The sequence below is a fragment of the Haliotis rubra genome, unplaced genomic scaffold, assembly GCF_003918875.1.
Source record: "Haliotis rubra isolate DU_JTF1 unplaced genomic scaffold, ASM391887v1 Scf420, whole genome shotgun sequence".
NCBI classification, from domain to species: Eukaryota; Metazoa; Mollusca; class Gastropoda; order Lepetellida; family Haliotidae; genus Haliotis; species Haliotis rubra.
Window position 1 is genome coordinate 186,125 of NW_025767103.1, and position 22,286 is coordinate 208,410.

Here is a 22,286-nt window from a genome sequence, read left to right on the forward strand (position 1 = left end):
AACCAAATAATAGATACTCCCAGCTTGTGAGCGCTACAAACAACTGGTACAACTAGATCATCAGTGACATGAAGTGCAGGTGATTACCCATATCAAATATCACCTAATGTACACAACACACACTGCAATGTTCTAACACAACAATAGCCCTTTACATATAGGTGCAGATGTCCTATCTTCTTGAGTACATGGGTACTGAAACAATCAGGGTTGAATCCTCTTGTAAAATGCAAGGGAAGAAACCAGCCCCAGCCTGCCCCTCTCTGTATGTGGTATGTTTGTTTGATTAGGATTTGTTTTACACCATCCTCAACAATATTCCAGCAATATGAAGGCAGTCTGTAAATAACTGAATCTGGACCAGACAATCCAGTGATCAACAGCATACAATGTCAACCAAGTCAGCGAGCCAGACCACCCCTTCCCATTAGTGTAAGTGGTATGTCTACCCGTTGTCACTGTCCATCAAATACAAGCAGTGGTGGATACACCCACAACCGTGTTACCTTGTCATGGAGTTCATGGAAGTCACTGTATCGATGCTTCACAGTCCAGCTGTAAGGGCCGACAGTCACCTCAATCAGGTACACCTGGTGCAATGTAAAAGTAGAAGATGGACTATGTTCACTGCCAAGAATAATGTGAGGAAAGTATTTTGTACATTTATTTAATAAACATATACACAATCATGACATAAATATACCTCTGTGTAACATAACATATTCATTAGAACCACATCTAATGATACAACTTCTCACACAAGTCTAGCTGTGAAAAGCTGTAAAATTGCTGAGGCAGCATTAATATGGATTAATATCAGAGTGGGTGTATTTCATGCTGCACAACAGTCTAACCTTAAACAAAAACAATCTGTCAGAACAAGAAAACTGCAGCATGGTTCACAATTAACCTGCCCTGGATGAGGCAGATAATTATTCTGAATTCCTCATCTGCTTGTGAAATCATCAAATGAAACTAAAGGTTAACTTTCATCAATCAGCATAATCAGCAAATCTATAGTCTTTTGTATAACACAAGTGACATTAGAAACATTTATAGCTTTATTGTTCTCAGATTTGTCTATGATCATTTTGACATGTGAAATCTTAATGACAACTGACAAGGTAATATAATCTCAGCTTGCAATATAAGCACAATAGCCATACTGTCAACTACCGTGTTGTTATCAGGCATCTGATATGTGACAGAACACAGATATCAAATGCTGGTATATTTTTATGGAGTGTTTTGTAAGCATTGATAATTTCCATCCCCTATCACGTCCTGTATGTACTTGACTCCCAGCTACCTGGCCCTGAATGATCATGATGATACGTGAGACAGACATATTGTGCGTGAGTTGTAGCAATCACACTACCATGTTGACATCACCATGGTGATCACCAGACCTTAAACTCTGCTACAAACATGTGAATAATACACAATATTTTCCCCAAAAATACAGTTGTGTAGAGGGAGGTAAGGTGTATGCACACACACAGGAGTTTTGACACATTTGCCCCAATGTAAAGATATTACAGTGGGCGTACAGTGCTCAAATTAGAGAACTTGATTTAACTTGCAAGAAGTCCATGTCGACATGTAAAACTAGCTGCACCTGAAGAAAACAGGCAGCAAACTGGTTCCATAAATTTATCAAGTTAAAACCAGGGGTGGAAATAACCCATTGCCCGACGTCCGAGTCCAGTGTTTTTTTCTGACGGGCAAGCAAGTTTGTATATCACACTGTACCGGTGTCCAGTTGACTTTACAATGTTAATTATGTTGTTTATTTAAACAATCAGCAAGAAAACGGTCGGTATACTAGAAAAAATATCAGGGCAAGTGACTTTACATGTGCCACTATACCGGAGTACACTATCAATTTTAAAGTTATTTCCACCCTGTAAAACATGTGAACATCTAAAAGTGCTCCAGACTGAGGATGTGAAGCCCCCAAAACATGATACATACACATAATACAAGGTGAGGTGAGGTGAGGTGAGGTGAGGTGAGGTGAGGTGAAATTGGGTTTAACGTCGTGCTTGAGAATATTTCGCTCATATGACGACGTGCGTGCGTGTGTATGTGTGGCTGCTTGTACTAGCCCAGACTTAAGCTGGTTTTATAGTGCTAGCCCACTGAGATACCATGGCGCAGTGAAGCATGAATACCCCACTCAGACACATTATACTGACTCCGAGCCGACCAGTCCTTGTTGTAATCCCATTAATGCCGAGAGCCAGACAGGGACCAACAAGAACCATATTTTAACGTCTTTTGGTATGACACGGTCAGGGATCGAACCCTGCGACCTTCTGCTCTCCGGGCGGACGCTCTAACCACTACACCACGGAGGCGGTCACATAATACAAGGACTATTCATGTAGTATGGTAAATATAGCTTAGACTTAGAGGCATTGAGAGTGGGTATGTTCATATGTGGATGTTGTGTGGTCAGACACAGGGAAATTGTAATCTCAATATAACATGTTAAATTTGACCAATCTTAAAAGGCATTGTGTATTAAACACAGTAGATACTGTGTTAGCTGTAATGTAATATGGATCATTGAACATGTGAATTTATGATCACTTCCTTGATTGGAAACTGAAACTAACCATTCATTGACATATTTAATTTACTGGAAAGACCAGAGAAATTTGAAAGGAGTTCATGTTAAACATAAACTGGAATCAAGGTGAAGTGAAGTGATGTGAATTTGGGTTTAACGTCGTGCTTGAGAATATTTCGCTCATATGACGATGTGCATGCGTGTGTGTGTCTATGTGCGGCTGCTTGTACTAGCCCAGACTTAAGCTGGTTTTATAGTGCTAACCCACTGAGATACCATGGTGCAGTAAAGCATGAATACCCCACTCAGACACATTATACTGACTCCGAGCCGACCAGTCCTTCTTGTACCCATAAATGCCGAGCGCCAGGCAGGGATCAAACTCGCGACCTTCCGCTCTCCGTGCGGACGCTCTAACCACTACACCACGTAATTAAGGTGAGGTGAGGGGAAATGAGCTATCATTTCACACCAAAGGGTTTTACATGACGCGTGATTCCTGCGTATTTGATGCAACAATTTTGCAAACGACTCTCAAAATATTATCATACGAGTCAAGCTTCACACAACTTTTATGGGTGGCCCTCACAATTCAGTTCAATAAAATCCATTTGATTAGCAAAAATTATATGGTTCGATGATAATTTGACTTTTACAGAGCTGTCAGATTGTTCCAGAGAACTCAGAGGAGACAGTAATCCTGGCTGTTTGAATTGAACAATGCTGCAGTTTCATTTGGTGGTGTGACATAGACAGTTACATACTGAGAATGATTAACACAAAGAAATATTAAAATTTTCATGACTCCCAAATATTGAAAATGACTCCCAAAAATAAGTATTGTGAGTCACCATGACTCACATTTTTAGAAGTCTGTGTAAAACCCTGACATCAATAATTATAGTACCTATACCATGTGTCACTATAATATAATCCACACTGACACAGTATACTAACTCTGAGCTGTCCTTGTTCTATCCAGATATTCTTTAACATCTTTTGGTTGGTCAGGGCTGGGCTATGAACTTCCAGCCTTGCACCATCCAGGCAGTTCTCCACTACACCATGGAAGCAATCCAACCAGAGTAAAGATACAACTGGCTAGCTAAAGTCAAGCAGACAGAACTGTCCCTGTGTTGCAGTGCAGTGTCATATCTTTGTTGGTCAGGGCTGGGGTATGAACTTCCAGCCTTGCGCCATCCAGGCAGTTCTCCACTACACCATGGAACCACATCCCATTTAATCACATCAGTCTCAAACTTTGATTATGTCAGAACCGGGGGAGCTGATATGTTTATACTACTCAACTCTTCATGATATTCTGGGTGTGAGGGGTAGAACCAAACTGAATGTTTGGAAATTTTATCATACAATAAGTGTCTGACATTAAGGCGTAGCTGAGTCACGTTCAGCTTCATTTCATTTTAATAAAACAAAAGAACATTTAATAACAATTTTTCAAGGTTATTGTGATAGAATAAATTTCAATGATTGAATAGTATAATTATCAGTGATTACAGATACAGTGGCATAAGTCATGTTAGGGTTGAGGTCTGATGTGCCACACCAAGTGATATTTGCTGGAGTGACTCACAGTAAACTAATTACTGTTGTTCCACATTGTTATTGTCACAGCTGCAAAAGTTGTAAGGCAGCATCTATTTTTAGTTGTGTAAACCCTTTGTTTGATAACCTGATACATACAAAATGTGACGTCAGTGGATATGTTTATCAATTCTTCAGAAAGACTATAGGTAGCCTAGTGGTTAAAGTATTTGCTTGTCACACCAAAGGCCCTGTTTCAATTCCTCACATGGGTAAAATGTGTGTAGCCTGTTGGAAATGGTTAAGGATAACACCCACTTGCTGGAAAATCGCTAACACCATTGTAAAATCAAACTCACACGAAAGAAATTGTGTTCCAGGACCTAAAACACTGGTCAATGAAATTGTCCTTTTCAATTAGTCAATCCATTTCAAAATTTAAAGAATGTTTACTCTTTCAGAATTGAGTGTGTTGTTTGTTCAAACCCACATCCTAAGCAAAGTGGCCAATATAGCATAATAAGTAGTTTCCATGGATACAATATCAACTGATCCCAATTGATTTGTGACAGCATCTGATTAGGGGAAAGGGCTGAATAACGAGGAGTGTAGTGGCATACTTTTCCAGAATAGCATGGATGTATTAGCCATAGAGGTTAGTTGTAGAGGAACCTCAGTATCTCCAGTAGGCTACATTAAAATATTACATTATTACATGAGTCTTTTCTTGTTGACCCTTTAATGACATATTTATGTACTGAAAACTTAAAGTATATGTTTCTAAGTGCCAGTCACAGAGATCGAAGAAGTGGTAAATATGGCACAGTTGTGGGGACTTCTCCATACAGGCTTCAAAATTAGTATGGCAGATTTGAGTTGTTTGTGGATAGTGGACTATTAACAAAACAAAATAGAGCTTTTGAAGGACACTGCTATTGAACTGATTAGTGTTTGGAATCTGTATCTCTTTCATAAAAGATAGACTCTTGTTATCATCATTTATGATGGTCATAATCATGACTAGACGAGTTACTAATCCTAAGCCCAAGTCCTGTAACATTTTGTTCAGTCTAGTATGCCCAGAAAATATTTTTCCATATAGGATAGATGAAAAATATGCTCTGAGCTAAGTTCAGCTAAGTCCTGGCTAGGTTTTTAAAATGATAAAGACAGAAAAATATGATTTACAGATTATATTGACAATATCTAGTAACACAAATACTAGCTGACTCACAGACTTTGATGTCATAATGCTTAGGTACGTCTTGACATCTTCATGCCTCATAAGACTGGGGTGTACCATAGAAGTGAAATTTGGCATGGCTCCCTTCAATTTCACAAGGGAGGCCATTTGAATATTTTTATATTATGATACTTTCCAGAAACAATCTATGACACAATCACTCTAGGCATCAGTTCTGTGATAATGGATCAATGAAACATCTGATGCTTGAACTGATATTGTTTGTGTCTGTGCATGGGCTTTACAACCTATGCAAAGTAGAGGCATGCTGTTGAGTATTACCCATGAGTTTATTTCTTTACATATTTCCTGTACTGGTCACAAACTGATATCCCCTCCTTGCACTAAGTGTTACATTACACCACTTCCTATATTAATTGTGTTATTGTGACCCGCGGATGACGAACATGTAACTACGTCTAAATTCACTGTCACATGATAAAAAATAACACACAGAGGACAAAGTCACAACAAATTTGGAAATTCAAATCCGCCAACCCATATTAATGGTAGTGAACAGTTTAAGAGGGAACTTCCTATGTAAAGATTGCACCAAAACAAAGGTAAAAATACACAAGCATCGACTTCTAGCACATGACGTCCGCCAACTTACCGTGTAGTTTTCTAACGATTCAGAACTCAGGATGCGCACAGTTCTTGAAGCGCTGAAGGAGTCGAGATCTTTACCGAAGTGGGCCATTGTCAATTATGCTTCATCACCCTCTTTATCATGTTTACAAAATCATATCTCTTCTCATGATTACTTAACACAGTTAGACGCCATGTTATTTCTTCAAACACACGCCCTCTCTTGACAGGATGGAGATATTTAGAGTGACGTCCCTTGGAAGCTGTTGTAAAATCTGTGCTAGTATATAGATTTTTCTAGCGGCGTTGAACAAGAAAATAGTACCAGAATCAAGCAACATACACTATGTAAACGTATGGAATTTGTAATTAAGAGTCCGCCATAATAGTGAAGTCTTACTGAATCGGTGGAAAGTGAGAGGGGAGGAATTCTTGTTTGCGGCTGTTATTAGTAAACTGGCAATCCTTGCAAGTTTTTCATTCCCATCTTCACATTACTAACGTCGCAAGTGTTAGGGTAACGGTCGGCTCGTTCGTCCCCCGTCTTGCAATAGTGCAGGACGAAATTGAGTCCTCATTGTGTCAATAAAGTGACGAGAAGAAGAGGTATTTTCCTCAACAGAAGCTTGATGTGCCCCAAACAGGGCCCCGAGAGGACCTGTGATGCGCCTGAATCAGGACCTCTACAAGATATGTGATGTGCCCCAAACAGGATCTCGAGAGGACCTGTAGTGTGCTTCATGCATTACAGTCCAAAGTTTTGTAAACAGGATAACACGTCATGGGATAAGTAATCATCTCAACAGGATAGGAATCTACAATGATCGCTCTCGACCAGGCAGACTAAAGGTGAACTAGCTACGGCTTGCTTGAACCACATTTATACCGTATGGTCCCGGGGTGCTACCAGTTTGTCAATACAGATAAACGCCAATACCATAGCAAAGTAAGCGTTCACAATATCAGATCTCGAAGGCCAATGTGGTGAATTACCCTGCCTGGGATAAGCAGGAACCAGATTCAGATGCTGTAAAGGCCTCTCCAGTGACAGGCCCAGCATCACTGATTGTCGTGCCCATGTTTACTGCCGGGATGGCCAACGTCGCCATGACCCTAATGTTTATACAGGTCATGGTTTGGGGAATAGTTGGAAGACAGTTCGGCTATGACCTTCACATTGTCAGTGGCAAGTTGAAAGCGGCTCTGTACCGAGGTCCAAATTCAAGTCATTTGGAGGCATGGGAATTAATACATATACCAAAATGTACAACTCTTTGGTTTGGTCAACCGGTGAATATAGATCCGTTATATGGTGAAGTAAGTCGCTAACTGCAATAAGAACGTACTATACAAAATAGGACCATGAATGTTTTTCTCGGTGCAGAAAACTGCATGTGTGAAGACCTGGGGAAGTGTGATGAGAGTATATACCAGAACCAGCAGCTCAAGCAATTTGGTTGTGCTATGTTCCAGTTTCACGATCCCCATTTTGTTTGACCTTTTATCTTGGTACCCTCAAAAAACGCAAAATCTACAATAAATGCATCAAAAACTTCAGGAAACAAAATATGCAAGAAATATTTTGTGTGTTTGAGATTGATAAAAGTCCCCTAGAATCACACTTAGATATTAAAGTTCATAAAAAAGCAATCTGAAATTACAATCGCTTGTTAAAGTGACTCCCCACTTCATGTTGACGGAAAGCTTGTTTTGAAGACACTACCCATCCCCTTTTCAGATGACGTAATCATATGGGCATAGCTTATTCTAATGTTTTCATTTATGCATACATGATTGTTAGCTCATAATATATTGTAAACAGTGCCAGCTTGAATATCTGGACACAATGTTTTTGAAAGATTAAAATGGGGCTGTCCTTAAAAAAATAGCTCCCGACTAAATATAAATCAGGAAATCCAAATCTTTGACTGTTGATCATGACGGGAAGTCATCCAACTACACTGAACATATTTTATATGACATTATCTGAGGGCATACCATAATCCTAGAGGTACCCGAAGACAAATCGTTTTTCATTTTCTGCAATTTTGTAAGAAATATTATACCCCAATGTGTTGTGATGACAAATATCTGGTTAACCACATTACCCACACATGTGAAATTTTGGATATGGCTTTGCTAACGATTTGAAACATTGGACATCGAGAATATAGGCTACGTACTTTTTGATCGACCCTCGTAAGTTCAAAAGATTAAAACAAATAAGATTTCTAGAAGTTATGTAGGCCTGGAACCTTTTAACCAGCCCTCGTATGACGTATAAGAGAGGAAAGCCAGAAAGTGGTGTTTAGTACTTGTTAGTAAGCAAAAAGGTACGGGTCATATGGATCGCTGCCCATGTTGGCGTGTTTGGCAACGACACGCCGACCAAGCAGCCAAAGCGGCACTTAAACTCCTAGAACTTAACTTAAACATACCATCATCTAAAAACAAAATCAAAAGCCTATCAAAACAAAATATCTTCCGAAAGTGGCAAAGTAAATACCAAAATTCAAATTCTAAACTAAAAACTCTACTAAACAAAACACTCCAAATTTTTTTTATAAAAAACTACCATAAATCGAAAAGTATTGACAGGGTAATAACAAAATTACAAACAGGTCACATAAAATTAAGTTGGCATCTACCAAAAAACGTCAATAAACACAAAACAGACAAATGCACTCACTGCAAGAAAACAGAAATGTCCGAACACGTCCTACTACACTGCATACACTACTAACACAGAATGGCGCTCCAGAGTTCACAGGACACTAACACACATCTAACACTACAAACACCGCTATGCTCACTAAATAACACCCACACATTCAAGTCCTTATGTATATTTGTAATCCAAACTGGCCTTTACGTCGCTTGTAATCCCACATAACCAACTATTGCTAACGTAACCAAACCATCCCGTTGTTTATCCATCCAACAACCTCTGAGAAATTTCCATATTCAAAATTCATACAAATTAACGCCCACTTCAGGTTGCCATATCTTTCGGTCCAATCACCCCTCTAATAACCCCAAATTTACATCTGCATACAATTAAAAAAAACACAAACAGACAAATGCACCCACTGCAACTAAAGAGAAACGCCCGAACACGCCCTACTGCACTACATGCACTACCAACAACACAGAATGGCGCTTCAGAGTTCACTGGACACGAACACTCACCTTACACTTCAAACACTCCTACACTCACTACATCGCATCCAAACCTTCACAGCCTTGGGGATTTGTTATCAAAACTGGCCTTCTAAAGAGCATGCTGAAAATAGAGAAATAGCCGTGGCGTACTAGATTTCGATCAAATCTACGACCATAGGTTTCTGATATTTCCTTATAGTTCATACTTCCCCGGAAAGGTTAGCGATATTCGAAAATATCAGATAGTTACATGAAATGTTAAAGAGGCATCAAAAAAGGGTCCTGGATGGATAGTAAGAAGGCAGGGTTTGATGTACTCAGGATGCAAACAAGCGAAAAGGTCAGAACAGATATATTGTTAAAATGTTAACCTTTGAGATGACGGGGCATGCACTCACGACTGGTCAAACAATCGTTTAAAATGCGTGACATGGTCTGTGACGTAGTTTGACCACTCTTCCGTCCAGCGCTTACGGTTTGGCAATATCACGGCGGGGTACACGGAAATGGGCTTCACACATTGTAGCCATGTGGGGAATCGAACCCGGATGTTCGGCGTGACGAGCGAACGGTTTTACCACTAGGCTACCCCACTGCCCCGGCTGACGTAGGGGTTAACCTTTGACGTCAGCATTCTTTCCTCCCGATCATGTCCCTGGCGGACTCTGTGAGGGAAATGACTCATGGCTGGCCAGTGTTTTGTGGTGATGTTGCTTTATTCTGTTGGATGTAGTCATTTTACTATAGGTGCACACGACGCGGATTTCCATGGCGTCAGTATGTCGATCTGTCCAATGCTCCTTCCATGGACAATATCCGGCGGGTTTCTTGCAGTTCCAGTGCTCCCCCTGATATCATCGCATACTATGCCGTTCTGTGTACACACAGGAATTGAAGTTTATAATCTCAAATCAATTAAGTTGACAGTTAACTAGAATATTTTAAAATGTCAACATAAGCAAGTGTCTTTGATATAAGGAGGTTCAGTGTTTAAATACGGGTTGTTGCTTAAACGTTTGTAGTTTTATGTCACCATGGTATTTGATCACATGATCACGAGGCCCATGTTGACAGTGAGCCTCTATATTTAGACCAGGGTTTCGTGGCTATAGCAGAAAAAAGATGTGGGTTTGACCCTTTACTTCTGTAATGATTTTATGTCCGAAGAACCTAAAACAGAACATATATTTGATTGAAAACATTGCCAATTCAGACAACTAGGAATTCGTAAACTTTGAAAGGTTCAGGTTTTTGTGTTGTAAACTGGGCAAGGATTGTTCTTTCTTTAAAGTTTTCTAAACCTCATCATCAACTAGCTCCCAGCTAACACAAAACGTTAATACAACGTTTTTGAAGGGTTTCTAACAGAATTGTTTCATAAAAAGCTGTTATAAGTGAACATGTTGTCAAGTTGAATAGTGTGTTAACTGTTTATTTACTGGCACTGATTTTTGTATACTATACTAGTTACTGCAGGTCCAACATTGTTATTGAAAATGTAATCTCCCATTGACAGTTGTGCGTTTAAGTGCAGCCTTCTCTGTGTGGACAACTTGCTAGCTCTTGTAATTAATACGGGTAACGCTATTTTTCAGGTCATTATCATCGGTTTTCTGCAAATGATAATGCCCTAAAAATAGTGTTACCATTATTTTATAGCTACAATGGATAGAATTATCATCAAAACGCCCGCATGTTATCAGAAATGAGTGGGCCACTGTAACTTGATTATGCCCCAAAATTGCTTGACGACAAGTGCCCGTTGTTAGGTGACATAAGGAGATCAGCTCGTTTGAACTTGGGTTCAGTATTGACGATATTTCTGACTCACATTCGTCACATGTACCTGTGCCATTATGAACTTTCTTGCCGATGCCATGATAAGTAAATACTGGATTGTGATTGGTTAATTAAAGTCATTCAGAGGCATTCATATAACTACGTTATATCCCTCTGATTTTTCAATACAGTATATATATTTTTAAAATCTTAACATCGCGGTTATGGTAGAATGTAAATAAACATACTGTGTTTAAAACTCAGAGGTATTTAACGAAATTATAACAGCTCTTTCTAAAAAGAGGTATGTACATGTATATTAACATTATTGTTATAAAATTTTATCACTTAAAATTTACAGTCAAAATTCTACATTTTCCCTTGTGAATGTTCAGTTTTCGTTTGCTACAGTACGTATTTCCCTGTGATGTTTTCTCAACGCACATAGTATTTTTTATTTGTGCCATGAAATCTACAAGTATAGATGTACTCGTTGTACTCAATTTGAATCTCATCCGCTCTGTTCACAAGATCAAAAGTAATTGTGCAAGCAGAATGAGAAAACCCGTGTTTTAGGTTTGCAGAGTGGTAAGTTAATAAATGCTCATTCATAAATAAACTATTTCAATGTATATTTGTGTTTGCAAATAGTGCATTGAAGAGTGCTTGGGGATATCAATTAAAATGCAAACAAACATCAACCTTTAACGTAATTAGAATATTACCATTTATCAAAGGACCAAAATGTAGCCGTGTTTTCAAATAAAGCAATTTTCCCTGTTTCCTCTGCCCCGTATCCAATCTGCCGACACCGATTTGGTCATGTTGACACTCAACAATTGTTAAGAGCGATGTATAGGAAAGCAGGGGATAATATTACATTCGAGTATGTGACTCCAGTGTGTTACTGTATAGCATAAACAATTAATACGTCACTTCCACAGCAACCAGACCATGGTCACTTCCACAGCAACCAGACCATGGTCACTTCCACAGCAACCAGACCATGGTTCCTGACAAGAAATGTCAAGTATAGATGCTGATTTAAAACAAGAAATGAAGATGAGTCACGAAGTCCTACTTTTAAATATGAAGTTCATTCTGCCGTTAAAAAGGAAATTACTAATTCATTACTTGGGTCCAATCTAAGGAATATACAATATTCAGTCCTGTAAATACATTGAGAGTATCAACTTTCAAAATAGTTTCCCCTTCTTCTGTGAATGATGCACGTACATGTATTTTGTGAAAGAGTCATACAATTTAACCAGATGAAATCAGTTGTACAATATACAAATTGCTTTTATTTGGTTAGTAATAAATTCCTATTGTATATGAATAATGGATTAGATTGATGGATCTGTAGTTATGTCTTAAGCTTAAGGGAATTTGTACTCTTCAGCATACGTTCACAACACAGAAACATCATGTAGGAGTACTTCGCATCATCCGGCATGAGTGTAGTGATGGTAGATATTGGTGGAATTATAGAATATATGCTTTTATTTTCAGAAGCAAGAAGTGTCCCACGAGAAAGATGACTGATTATTTTCCACGTGTATTAATGAAATGAAGTATTCTTTAAAACATATCATTGTTTGTTTTGATTTTTACTAAACAATATCGGATGTAATGAATAATGGATGTAGTTGCATGTATGTATTTATCGGACTAGAGTCAAAACACTTTGTGTTGATACACGATCCTTACAACAACGATATCAGATGTCTATCATGTAGGATATACCTACAATAGCAAGAAATTTCAACCTTAACGTTTCTTAAACGTTAGGAAACTACATAGAAAAACGTGTACAAAACGTTTGTGGAAGGTTTCTAAGCCAACGTTTTGTCAATACGTTTTTAAAACTTAAGAAAAACTTTACAAATTTACGTTTTAGAAACGTTTTGGAAAGTGTTTAGAACCACGTGGAAACGTTTCTGTGTTAGCTGTAAACGACTGTTTTAATTGTTCTCAACGAGAGATACAATGTTTGTATTTTAATATCGCTGCAACGATACCACGGTTCGTGTTTTGTGCCAACGAAACTTTGAAATATTGATAAGAGATGTGATTATAGTTGCAACATTTTGCCTTACATTGACTTCGCATGACGTTCAGAGGGACGCCTCTAGACACGTGGGCGCCCATGTCCGCTGTGAATCTAGACTCATCTGGATAACTTGAATGAGACCATTAATGATTCCCTTTGTTTCTATGCTTTAAAGATATCGGGTGTGCTGGGAGACACTTTAATCTTCCTTCTCGCGATCATATCATCCATATTTCCCTACTTCTTCTGCAGAGTATGTACAAGGTGGTGTTTTTTTTATCTCTTTCGAACATTATTTCTTTTACCTGCTTAATAGAACAGACTACGTCCTGATGTAATCAGAGACCATATAATAGACCATCTATTATATGGTCTCTGATATAATATACTCATGCCAATAATGGTTGTCACACCCCCTCCCCACCCCAACCCCACACACACCACACACACCCATCCCGCATCCCCTCTCTAATAAAAAAAATTGAAGGGGTTGTTACGACGTAAATTGTAATAAAAACGCAAATTGTAATACTTGCAGCAAATTGTAATAAACTTGACGTAAATTGTAATAAAAACGTAAATTGTAATAAAAATTGACGTAAATTGTAATACGCAAATTGTAATAAAAATTGACGTAAATTGTAATAATTTTCGTTGCGGTAAAATGTAATAAATGTTTACGTAACTTGTAATAACAGTTTTAAACACTCGTAAATACGCAGGTGTTTGTTTTTCGTTGCATTTCATACATCAAATAAGCTTGTTAGGGCGATAACTCAAGAAAGAAATGATGGATATGGTTCAAATTTGGTACCAAGGTATATTGGCGAGATTCACCGACACAAGTGAAATGGAGTGACCTTGAGATAATTTTCAAGGTCACAGCAAAAATCTGAGGGTTTTGCCAATATAAAGATTGTTAGCGCGATAACCCAAGAATGAACTGACAAATATTAGCTAAATGACGAAAATGATATTCGTCCTGATATATAATCGATATGAACTGTCCTCTGTATTATGTCTTTTCGCAAATATCTTTTGAGGTTTTGATATGTATACATATAAAGTGGGGGTGGGGTAGGGGTGGGTTTCTAACGGGTATATCTAACACACTTGCATGCATGTAGAGTCGGAGAGGTAGGTGGGTGTTCTAACGGGTATAACTACGAGGGACGTTCAAATAGTAGTCAGCCTCACCTAGAATATGATACAAATGCAGCTGTTTTTATGTTTTATTTTTCTGCATATTATCTGTCAGCCTCAAGCAAATTGGTTTTGCTATGTTGCAGCCTCACGATCCCCATTTTGTGAGACTTTGTATATTGGCTTGGTACTCCCTAAAAACGTAAAATCTGCAATAAAATGCATCACAAACTTCAGGAAGCAAAATATGCTATGTTTGAGATTGGTAGAAGTCGGCTAGAATCAAACTTAGATATTAAACCGCACAAAAAGCAATTTCAAAACTACAATCGCTTGTTCAAATGACTTCCCATTCTGTTTACTGAAAGACTGACTGACTGACTGAGTTTGGTTTTACGCCGCTTTTAGCAATATTCCAGCAACATCACGGCGGGGGACACCAGAAATGGGCTTCACACATTGTGCCCAGTTTACTGAAAGAACTCGAGGAAGAAATGAAGGATTTTGTTCAAATTTGGTACCAAGGTTTATTGACTGTAGATTGGAGATTTACCGACACCACTTGAACTTAGTGACCTTGAGGTCATTTTAAAGGTCACAGCGAAGGTGTAACAGTTTTGCACATGACAAGCTTGGTAGCCGCGAACTCAGGAAAGTATTAATAGATTTTGATCCAATTTTATATCAAGGTGTATTGGCGGGATTCCCCCAACACCAATTGATTGGGAAACTTGTGCTCATTTTAAGTTCACAGTGAAAAGTGTTTTGCACATGTCTAACTTTTTAGTGCGAAAATACAAGACAGAATTAATATGTTTTGCTTAAAGGTAGTACCAAGATGCGTTGGGAGTATCGTCTAACGCCAGTCGAATTCAGTGACCTTCGGATTATTTTCAAGGTCACATCGAGTATTCTTGCGATATCTCCAAACCTAATGGATGGAATTTGTTCGCATATTGTATCAAGGCATCAGATGACAGTTTCGGTAACGTTTACATAATTTTCAGGGTCAGACAGAGGATAATTGCGACATATAGATATCGACATGTGGCGGGGGTAATAGCTATGTTTGTGACAAACTCTTTGTCATTGCTAATTTTCAAATTTTTGTTAGCATATGGTTTCTATAACTTCATGTTAATTCTACCAGCTGTGAAATTATTCGTGACACGTCTTAAAAAAGCCAGAGATTATTTGTGTATGTTTCGAAAATTAAAGTTCATTGTTTTTCATTATGGAGTTATTTTCGATGTTGACGCAAGGACATATTTTACGAGCAATAGCTTTCAATAATTTAATGTTATTTCTATAACATTTTGAAGACCTTCATAGCATATCCCAAAATAACAGGATATTGTTTGTTTACGCTTTGAAATGTACGTTTCTTCTTCTTCATTTTCGAATTATTTTCAATGTTGACGCAAGGATATATTTGAAGTCAATTTAATGTTTTGATCATATGTGATTTATTATGATTTATGTTTCGATCATACATTCATATATTGCGTTGTCATAGTTTAACCTGGTTCGTATTATTTTCTTCATCATATTACTACATATTATTGTATTTTTATGAGAGGGAATTTTAAGTTACATTTCCTAAGGATATCAAAAATCGCTGGCGCCTGGTTATTCCTTGCCACATAGCAGTCAATCTGTCTACTCATTTGTTGTATTTGATTGATGCATTTAAAATAAAATGTAGAAATGATATTGAATTGCATCATTTGCTTCAAGGAATCGATCAGATGTGCTCGTTATCAAAGTAAAGTCAAAACTTCTTTCTGTAAGGTATACAGTGGAAGTTGACACCTTAATTGTTATGGGTAGACCAAAGAAATCATTTATTTAGTTTCACTGCTCAAAATACAACAAAGAATTCAACGGGTGGCATTAACCTCAAAGAATGATAATAACAATGCTTATAACATACGAGGGCAAACATATCGGGGATAATTTGTTTTCATGCGATATGCACCGGGTAAAATATCACTTTGTTATGGTGACATGACATCATGAACAATGTTATGATGTCACGTTTCTTCTAAGAAGCCGCCTTCTAAATACAATGAGAAAGTAGATTATCGCGTAATTTCCGCAATTAAAGACTTAATAAGACTTAAAGACGGTAATAAATAGAAAATGTATATTCGTGACCATAATATGCTAGGTTAACGACCTAAATATCGGCATATCCCTTCTCTGGTTCCGAAAATACCAAGATTTAGGCAGTTGTGTTGTAAGCTGATATTTATCTTCTATAAAGTCGGCTATATTCAAACCATGAGAAATGTCGTCAAATAATGTCTGACGACAGTTACCAACGTCCCAATAGTGTCCATATATTATAGAAATCTATAACAATATTTAAAGCACAACCTCACTACTTTTTTTGATTAATGACAAAGGATTAATCAACCATATTAAAAGGTTTTCAGGCTTGAAGGACGAAGCTCATTAAAATCTATTGCCAGCTCCCTTTTAGAGACTGATAAAAGGTTCGAAAATGTGGGTCATAAATGCATGAAAGTTTTTATTGTTGTTCATACCCGTTAGGCCTCCCGCCTCTACATATATTTGAGATATAACCGTTAGAACCACCACCACCCCCTCTATGTCTTAAAGTATGCTAGATATAACCGTTAGAACACACCACACCACTTTTCTGCGCATTTATTCAATTGGGCTAAATCATAGTTGAGAGTTGCTTCTATGGATTTTACATATTTTCCCGCAACACTGATTGATGTGTCATCGGGCAACATTATTGTGATATTTTGTAAATTTCCGGGTAAATCATTGATATATACAAGGAACACAAATTAACCAAGGGCAGATCCTTGAGGAACCCCTGCAGTAACATTTAGTTTTTCATAATGTTCCATTAACAGAGACACACTGTCGTCTATCAGGGCCCGGTTGTTCAAAACTCGGTTATCTTTTAACCAGCCGTTAAGTACATTTAACCGACTGTTACCTAATAACAGAGGGTTATCTTGTTGTTCAAAACTCTGTTAACTTTTAACAGGCTGTTAACGTGACGTTAAGTTAACACACCTAAGGACCGCCGCTAACTTTTTAACAGTGTGGTTAACTCGCAAATGGCGTTCATGGCTAACACTGTTTTCATGATGCCAGTTCAGCAAAGAAAGGATAAGGTGTATCGTGGACTGGACTTCGATATTGGAAATTATTCTGACGAAGAATTACATACGAAACTATCTATGCACATCATAGGAACTAAAATACATGTTGTACAAGTACATGATGCCTACGTTTCATCTTTTAACACTTGTGGAAAGGTTTATATATGCTTTACTACACTAAATGTGTGAATTTCTTCTGTAAATATTATTCAAACAAACACTTTCAAAGAATATAACACGTACACCCTATACCCACGTATGATATGATATTGAACAAGGCTACATGTAGATAATTAAATTAGTTTCATGAAAAAATATCCGAACGATTACATTATGATACTGAAAGTGTAATCGGCGGGATATGGTGATTGTGTATACTCTTATTCTACCGACCGTCACCTCAGAGAAATTGCCAAATACACTCCCATTTTAAGAAAGAGAAGAAGCCAGAAATGCCGATTATTACCGTTGTCGTTTTGCGTGATTTTGCGTCAGTCATGGCGTCAGGCAGGACAGAAACTTGACAGTTTCGTGTAAACACATCACATTCCTGTATTGTATCTGTGAGTGATATGCAGGCCTACTTCGTGGTCACTTTGATTAAATATTATATTTGAATATCGAAACCTTTTTGTCACAGCGAACACAACACTATCTCTTGTCATATTACACGATAATATTTGGAATTTTTAACTTATTTTATAACAATATCTGAATGCTAATGTTATACACTGATAGGTTCATATAAGGAATACTATGGCACAATAGTACATGTATTTCTCTGCCGAATCGTTGCAGCGTTCTATAATACACTTATGAAATATAATACATGTTTTCCGTCCTTGAAGACATTGAAAAGAACTATCTATGCATTAAATGGAGGTTCGCCTGATTAATGAGTATCGAGGAAATTATGTTTATCTACTACAGCGTTCTATAATACACTTATGAAATATAATATATGTTTTCCGACCGTGAAGTCATTAACAAGAATTATGCATTTTCTGCAGTCGCTTGTGAATTGAACTAAATGAAGGTTCATCTGATTAATGAGTATCGAGGAAATTATGTTCATCTATAAATTAGACGCAGCTTCATGTTTTTCAAGACATCTTTCCGGAATATGCGTATGTGAAGGCGTTCAGATAATGACGATATTGCACAGTATTATTCATGAGATTCTTGTCAAAAGTAAGGTCGGATATTAGATCGATTTTATTCAGCTGTGTTGGCCCTGGAGCCTATAGTACGATTAAAGTTTGATTACTTGCACGTGGTGCTAGTAACATATTAAGTTTCTATTGGTATTGAATGCATATTTCAGATAAAAGCTATGGTATTAATTATACAACATCTACATGTATATTGTTTGGCAATGTGTGTTCATACATTACAATTTTTGACAGACTTGGCAAATAATTAATAAATGATATTGATAGCATCTTCACGACTTGGCCATACAGTCATGACAATTTAAGGAGTGAAAAGTGAGCGATAGGTCTTGTGGGAATTCAAAGATTCATTAAGACTGTAGCCGTCTAAGCGTAACTCTGTGTGTAATATTTATACATTTTCTATCCACGGACAACATGCTTCTAATATTAATATTATTTTCATGGATTCATCATATTTTATCTATAGCTGTGGTATAGTTGTTCATTAAAATGTGGGGCGGTGGGGTAGCCTAATGGTTAAAGCGTTGGCTCGTCACGCCGAAGACCCGGGTTCGAATCCCCACATGGGTACAATGTGTGAAGCCCATTTCTGGTGTCCCCCGCCGTGATGTTGCTGGAATATTGCTAAAAGCGGCGTCGAACCAAACTCAGTCAGTCAGTCAGTCAGTCATTAAAATGTCTTTTCTGTTGCTGGAATTGAAGTAAGTCCCACACAGAGCTGGGATCATATGTCTTTGAAACATAAATTATGCAAACGGCTGGAACCTTGTGTTCCAATACAAAACGTTCGTAACGCTACGACATTCGCATGCCTATGATAAACTATAAAGTAGGCCTCAACCATTGACTGGATTACATTCTCTTCGTCAGCAGAGAAGTTTCGACTTCTCTTTTTCCTTGGGGTGCAGGCGACATTTTGCGTTTCCATTTTTGGTAAACCGGAAGTAAACAGAAAACGGAACTATGGGATATATGGAAGCTAACCAGTGACGTTAACCACACTGTTAAACTTTGACGGCGACGTTAGCTAACAGCATGACAAACCATGTTTTGAACAACGCATATTTAACGTTCGGTTACCTAACGGCCGGTTAAGGATTTAACAGGCCGTTAGGAGTTAACCGGCGGTTAAGATAACCGAGTATTGAACAACCGGGCCCGGATAGATAGTTAGTTAACCAACTAAGTACGTTTCCACGAACACCGTCATTTTCTAATTTGTGCAATAAACCTTTATGCCATGCCCTGTAAAAGCTTTTGAAATATCACAAAACAGCATACAGTAAAGGTGGTGATTATCTAGGACTGAGCATATATTATGATAAATGTCTATGTTGAGATGTAGTAGAATGACTAGCAGTAAAACCTGACTGGAATTTACTTAAAATGTTATGTTCATGGAAATGATCGTGCACATGCTTTACCATTATTCTTTCAAGGATTTTCCAAAGGATAGGTATTAAACTAATAGGTCTGTAATTAGTTGGGAGGGATGCATTTCCTTCTTTCAAAATAGGAGTAACATTACCCGTTTTCCACAATGTAGGAAATACAGTCACTCAGTGATATATTATACAACAAACAAAGAGGTTCAGCTATAGATGTACAAATTCGTCTTAACACTCTCATGTTGATGCCATCAGGTCCACTAGATTTGTTTGCTGGTAAGGTCTTATCAGATACCTCCTTTTCGGTTACAATGACATTTGTTATACTGTTAACACAGCGATGGCTAACAGGTGGCAAAGTCTTGCCGCCATCAGTAACATTTGAAACAGATACAAAATATTCATTTAATGTTTGAGCTTTATCCAAATCTGTAAAATCTGAAGGTATCCCAGAATCACCAGTGACAAGAAGGGGAATGGGTCCCGATGAAGTAGTAACCACCTGATTGCGTAGACTGAGGTGATAAATAGTTATCAAAAATAGATTAAAAGTTTCCCTTGGCTATTCTTTTCAGATTATTTACTTTATTCCTTTGCTTTTTGTATTTAAATAGCTCAGAAGTATTCAGAGATCGAAATGCTTTTTTCCTTAGACGTTCTCATTTCTTTTAAGTATGTTACGAGGGGCGTTGAAAAAGTAGTCAAACTAACTATATTCTCGATGTCCAATGTTTGAAAAAAAGCTTCCATTGTATTATGAAGGAATCATTAGCAAAGTCATATCCCAATGTGGTTAACGAGATATTAGTCATCACATAATTGGGGTATTATGTTTTTGCAAATTTGCAGAAAATGGAAAACGATCTCCCATTTGGTATCTAGTAATAATAATAGTCCGCTTATATGGCACTCACATCCAGGCACATTGCCTGCTCACGGCGCTACGTACATTACTATCCCTGATCATAGGACACTATCGTAGTTTCCGATACTTTTTCAACTCCCTGGGGACTGTACAGCCATGCTGCATGTTAGGCGCAATGAACTAAACACTCACATTGCCAGCACATACTCACGGGTACCCATTTTACAGCTGGGTGAACTGAGACAGTGTAGATCTAAGTATCTTGTCAAAGGATACTACGCAATGTGCCCATCTCGGGAACCGAACCTCGGTGCCTCCTCGAAACAGGGCCTTCAGCGTGATAGGCAGACGCCTTACAACTGCACTATTGCGCTATCTTTTGGATAATGGTATACCTCAGATAGTATCATATAAAATGTGTTCAGCATAGTATTGGATGACTTCCCGTCATCATCAACAATCAAAGATTTGGATTGCTTGATTTACATTTAGACGGGTACTGTTTTTTTAGGACACCCTCATTTTAAATTTTCAAAAACATTGTGTCCAGATATACAACATATTGAGAGCTGATACTTGTGTGACCATTCAGTATTTAGTTTGAACCCTTGACACCATGTATGAATAAGTGAAAACTTTAGGATGAGTTATATCCTTATGATGACGTCAACTGAAAGGGGGTGGGTAGTGTCTCCAAAACAAGCCCTTTCAGTAAACATAAAGGGGGAGTCACTTGAACAAGCGATTATAGTTTAAAATTGCTTTTTTGTGCAGTTTAATATCTAAGTTTGACTTTTACCAACATACAACATGTTTTTTGCATATTTTGCTTAAATTGGTGTAGGGGGATTCCCGCCAATACACCTTGATATAAAATTGGATCAAAATCTATTAATACTTTCCTAATTTCGCGGCTACCAAGCTTGTCATGTGCAAAACTGTTACACCTTCGCTGTGACCTTTAAAATGACCTCAAGGTCACTAAATTCAAGTGGTGTCCGTAAATCTCGTCAATAAACCTTGGTACCAAATTTGAACAAAATCCTTTATTTCTTCCTCGAGTTCTTTCAGTAAACCGAAGGGGGAGTCATTTGAACAAGCGATTGTAGTTTCAAATTGCCTTTGTGCAGTTTAATATCTAAGTTTGATTCTAGCCGACCTCTACCAATCTTAAACATACAAAAATGTTTCTTGCATATTTTGTTTCCTGAAGTTTAATTTGTGATGCATTTCATTGCTAGTCAGCAAGGCTATTCCATTTGTCCGAACCACAACATACGGAGACAGATCATTTAGCAGACCGGGTGCTGTACTCTGGAATTGATTACCTGAAAATGTCAGAAAATCTGAAAATATCAACAGTTTCCGATCTTGTCGCAAAACCATCCTCTTCAAACGAGCATCCGACTAAGCGCACATGAGCAGGACTCTGGATATGTAGCGCTATACAAATGACTAATTTGATTTGATTTGATTTAATATACCCGTTAGAAACACACACCCACCCCACTTTATATTTATACATATCAAAAACTCAAAAGATATTTGCGAAAAGATATGATACAGAGGACAGTAAGAGATTTTATATCGATTATATATCAGGACGAATATCATTTAGCTAAGA

The 22,286-nt window shown here is 37.8% G+C and overlaps 1 protein-coding gene across 1 annotated transcript in view; it reads right to left on the reverse strand.

Annotated features, from left to right (window-relative positions):
- The window catches only part of LOC124288585, a 36,653-nt gene extending 30,497 nt beyond the window's left edge, over nt 1–6,156 (reverse strand). Inside the window, exons 1-2 of the mRNA XM_046725136.1 lie at nt 5,977–6,156; nt 507–590 (exon numbers count right to left, since the gene is read on the reverse strand). Of these exons, the coding sequence (XP_046581092.1) occupies nt 507–590; nt 5,977–6,063 (171 nt within the window). The 5' untranslated portion in view covers nt 6,064–6,156. The remainder of the gene's footprint in view (nt 1–506; nt 591–5,976) is intronic.
- Between the last annotated feature and the right edge of the window lie 16,130 nt (nt 6,157–22,286).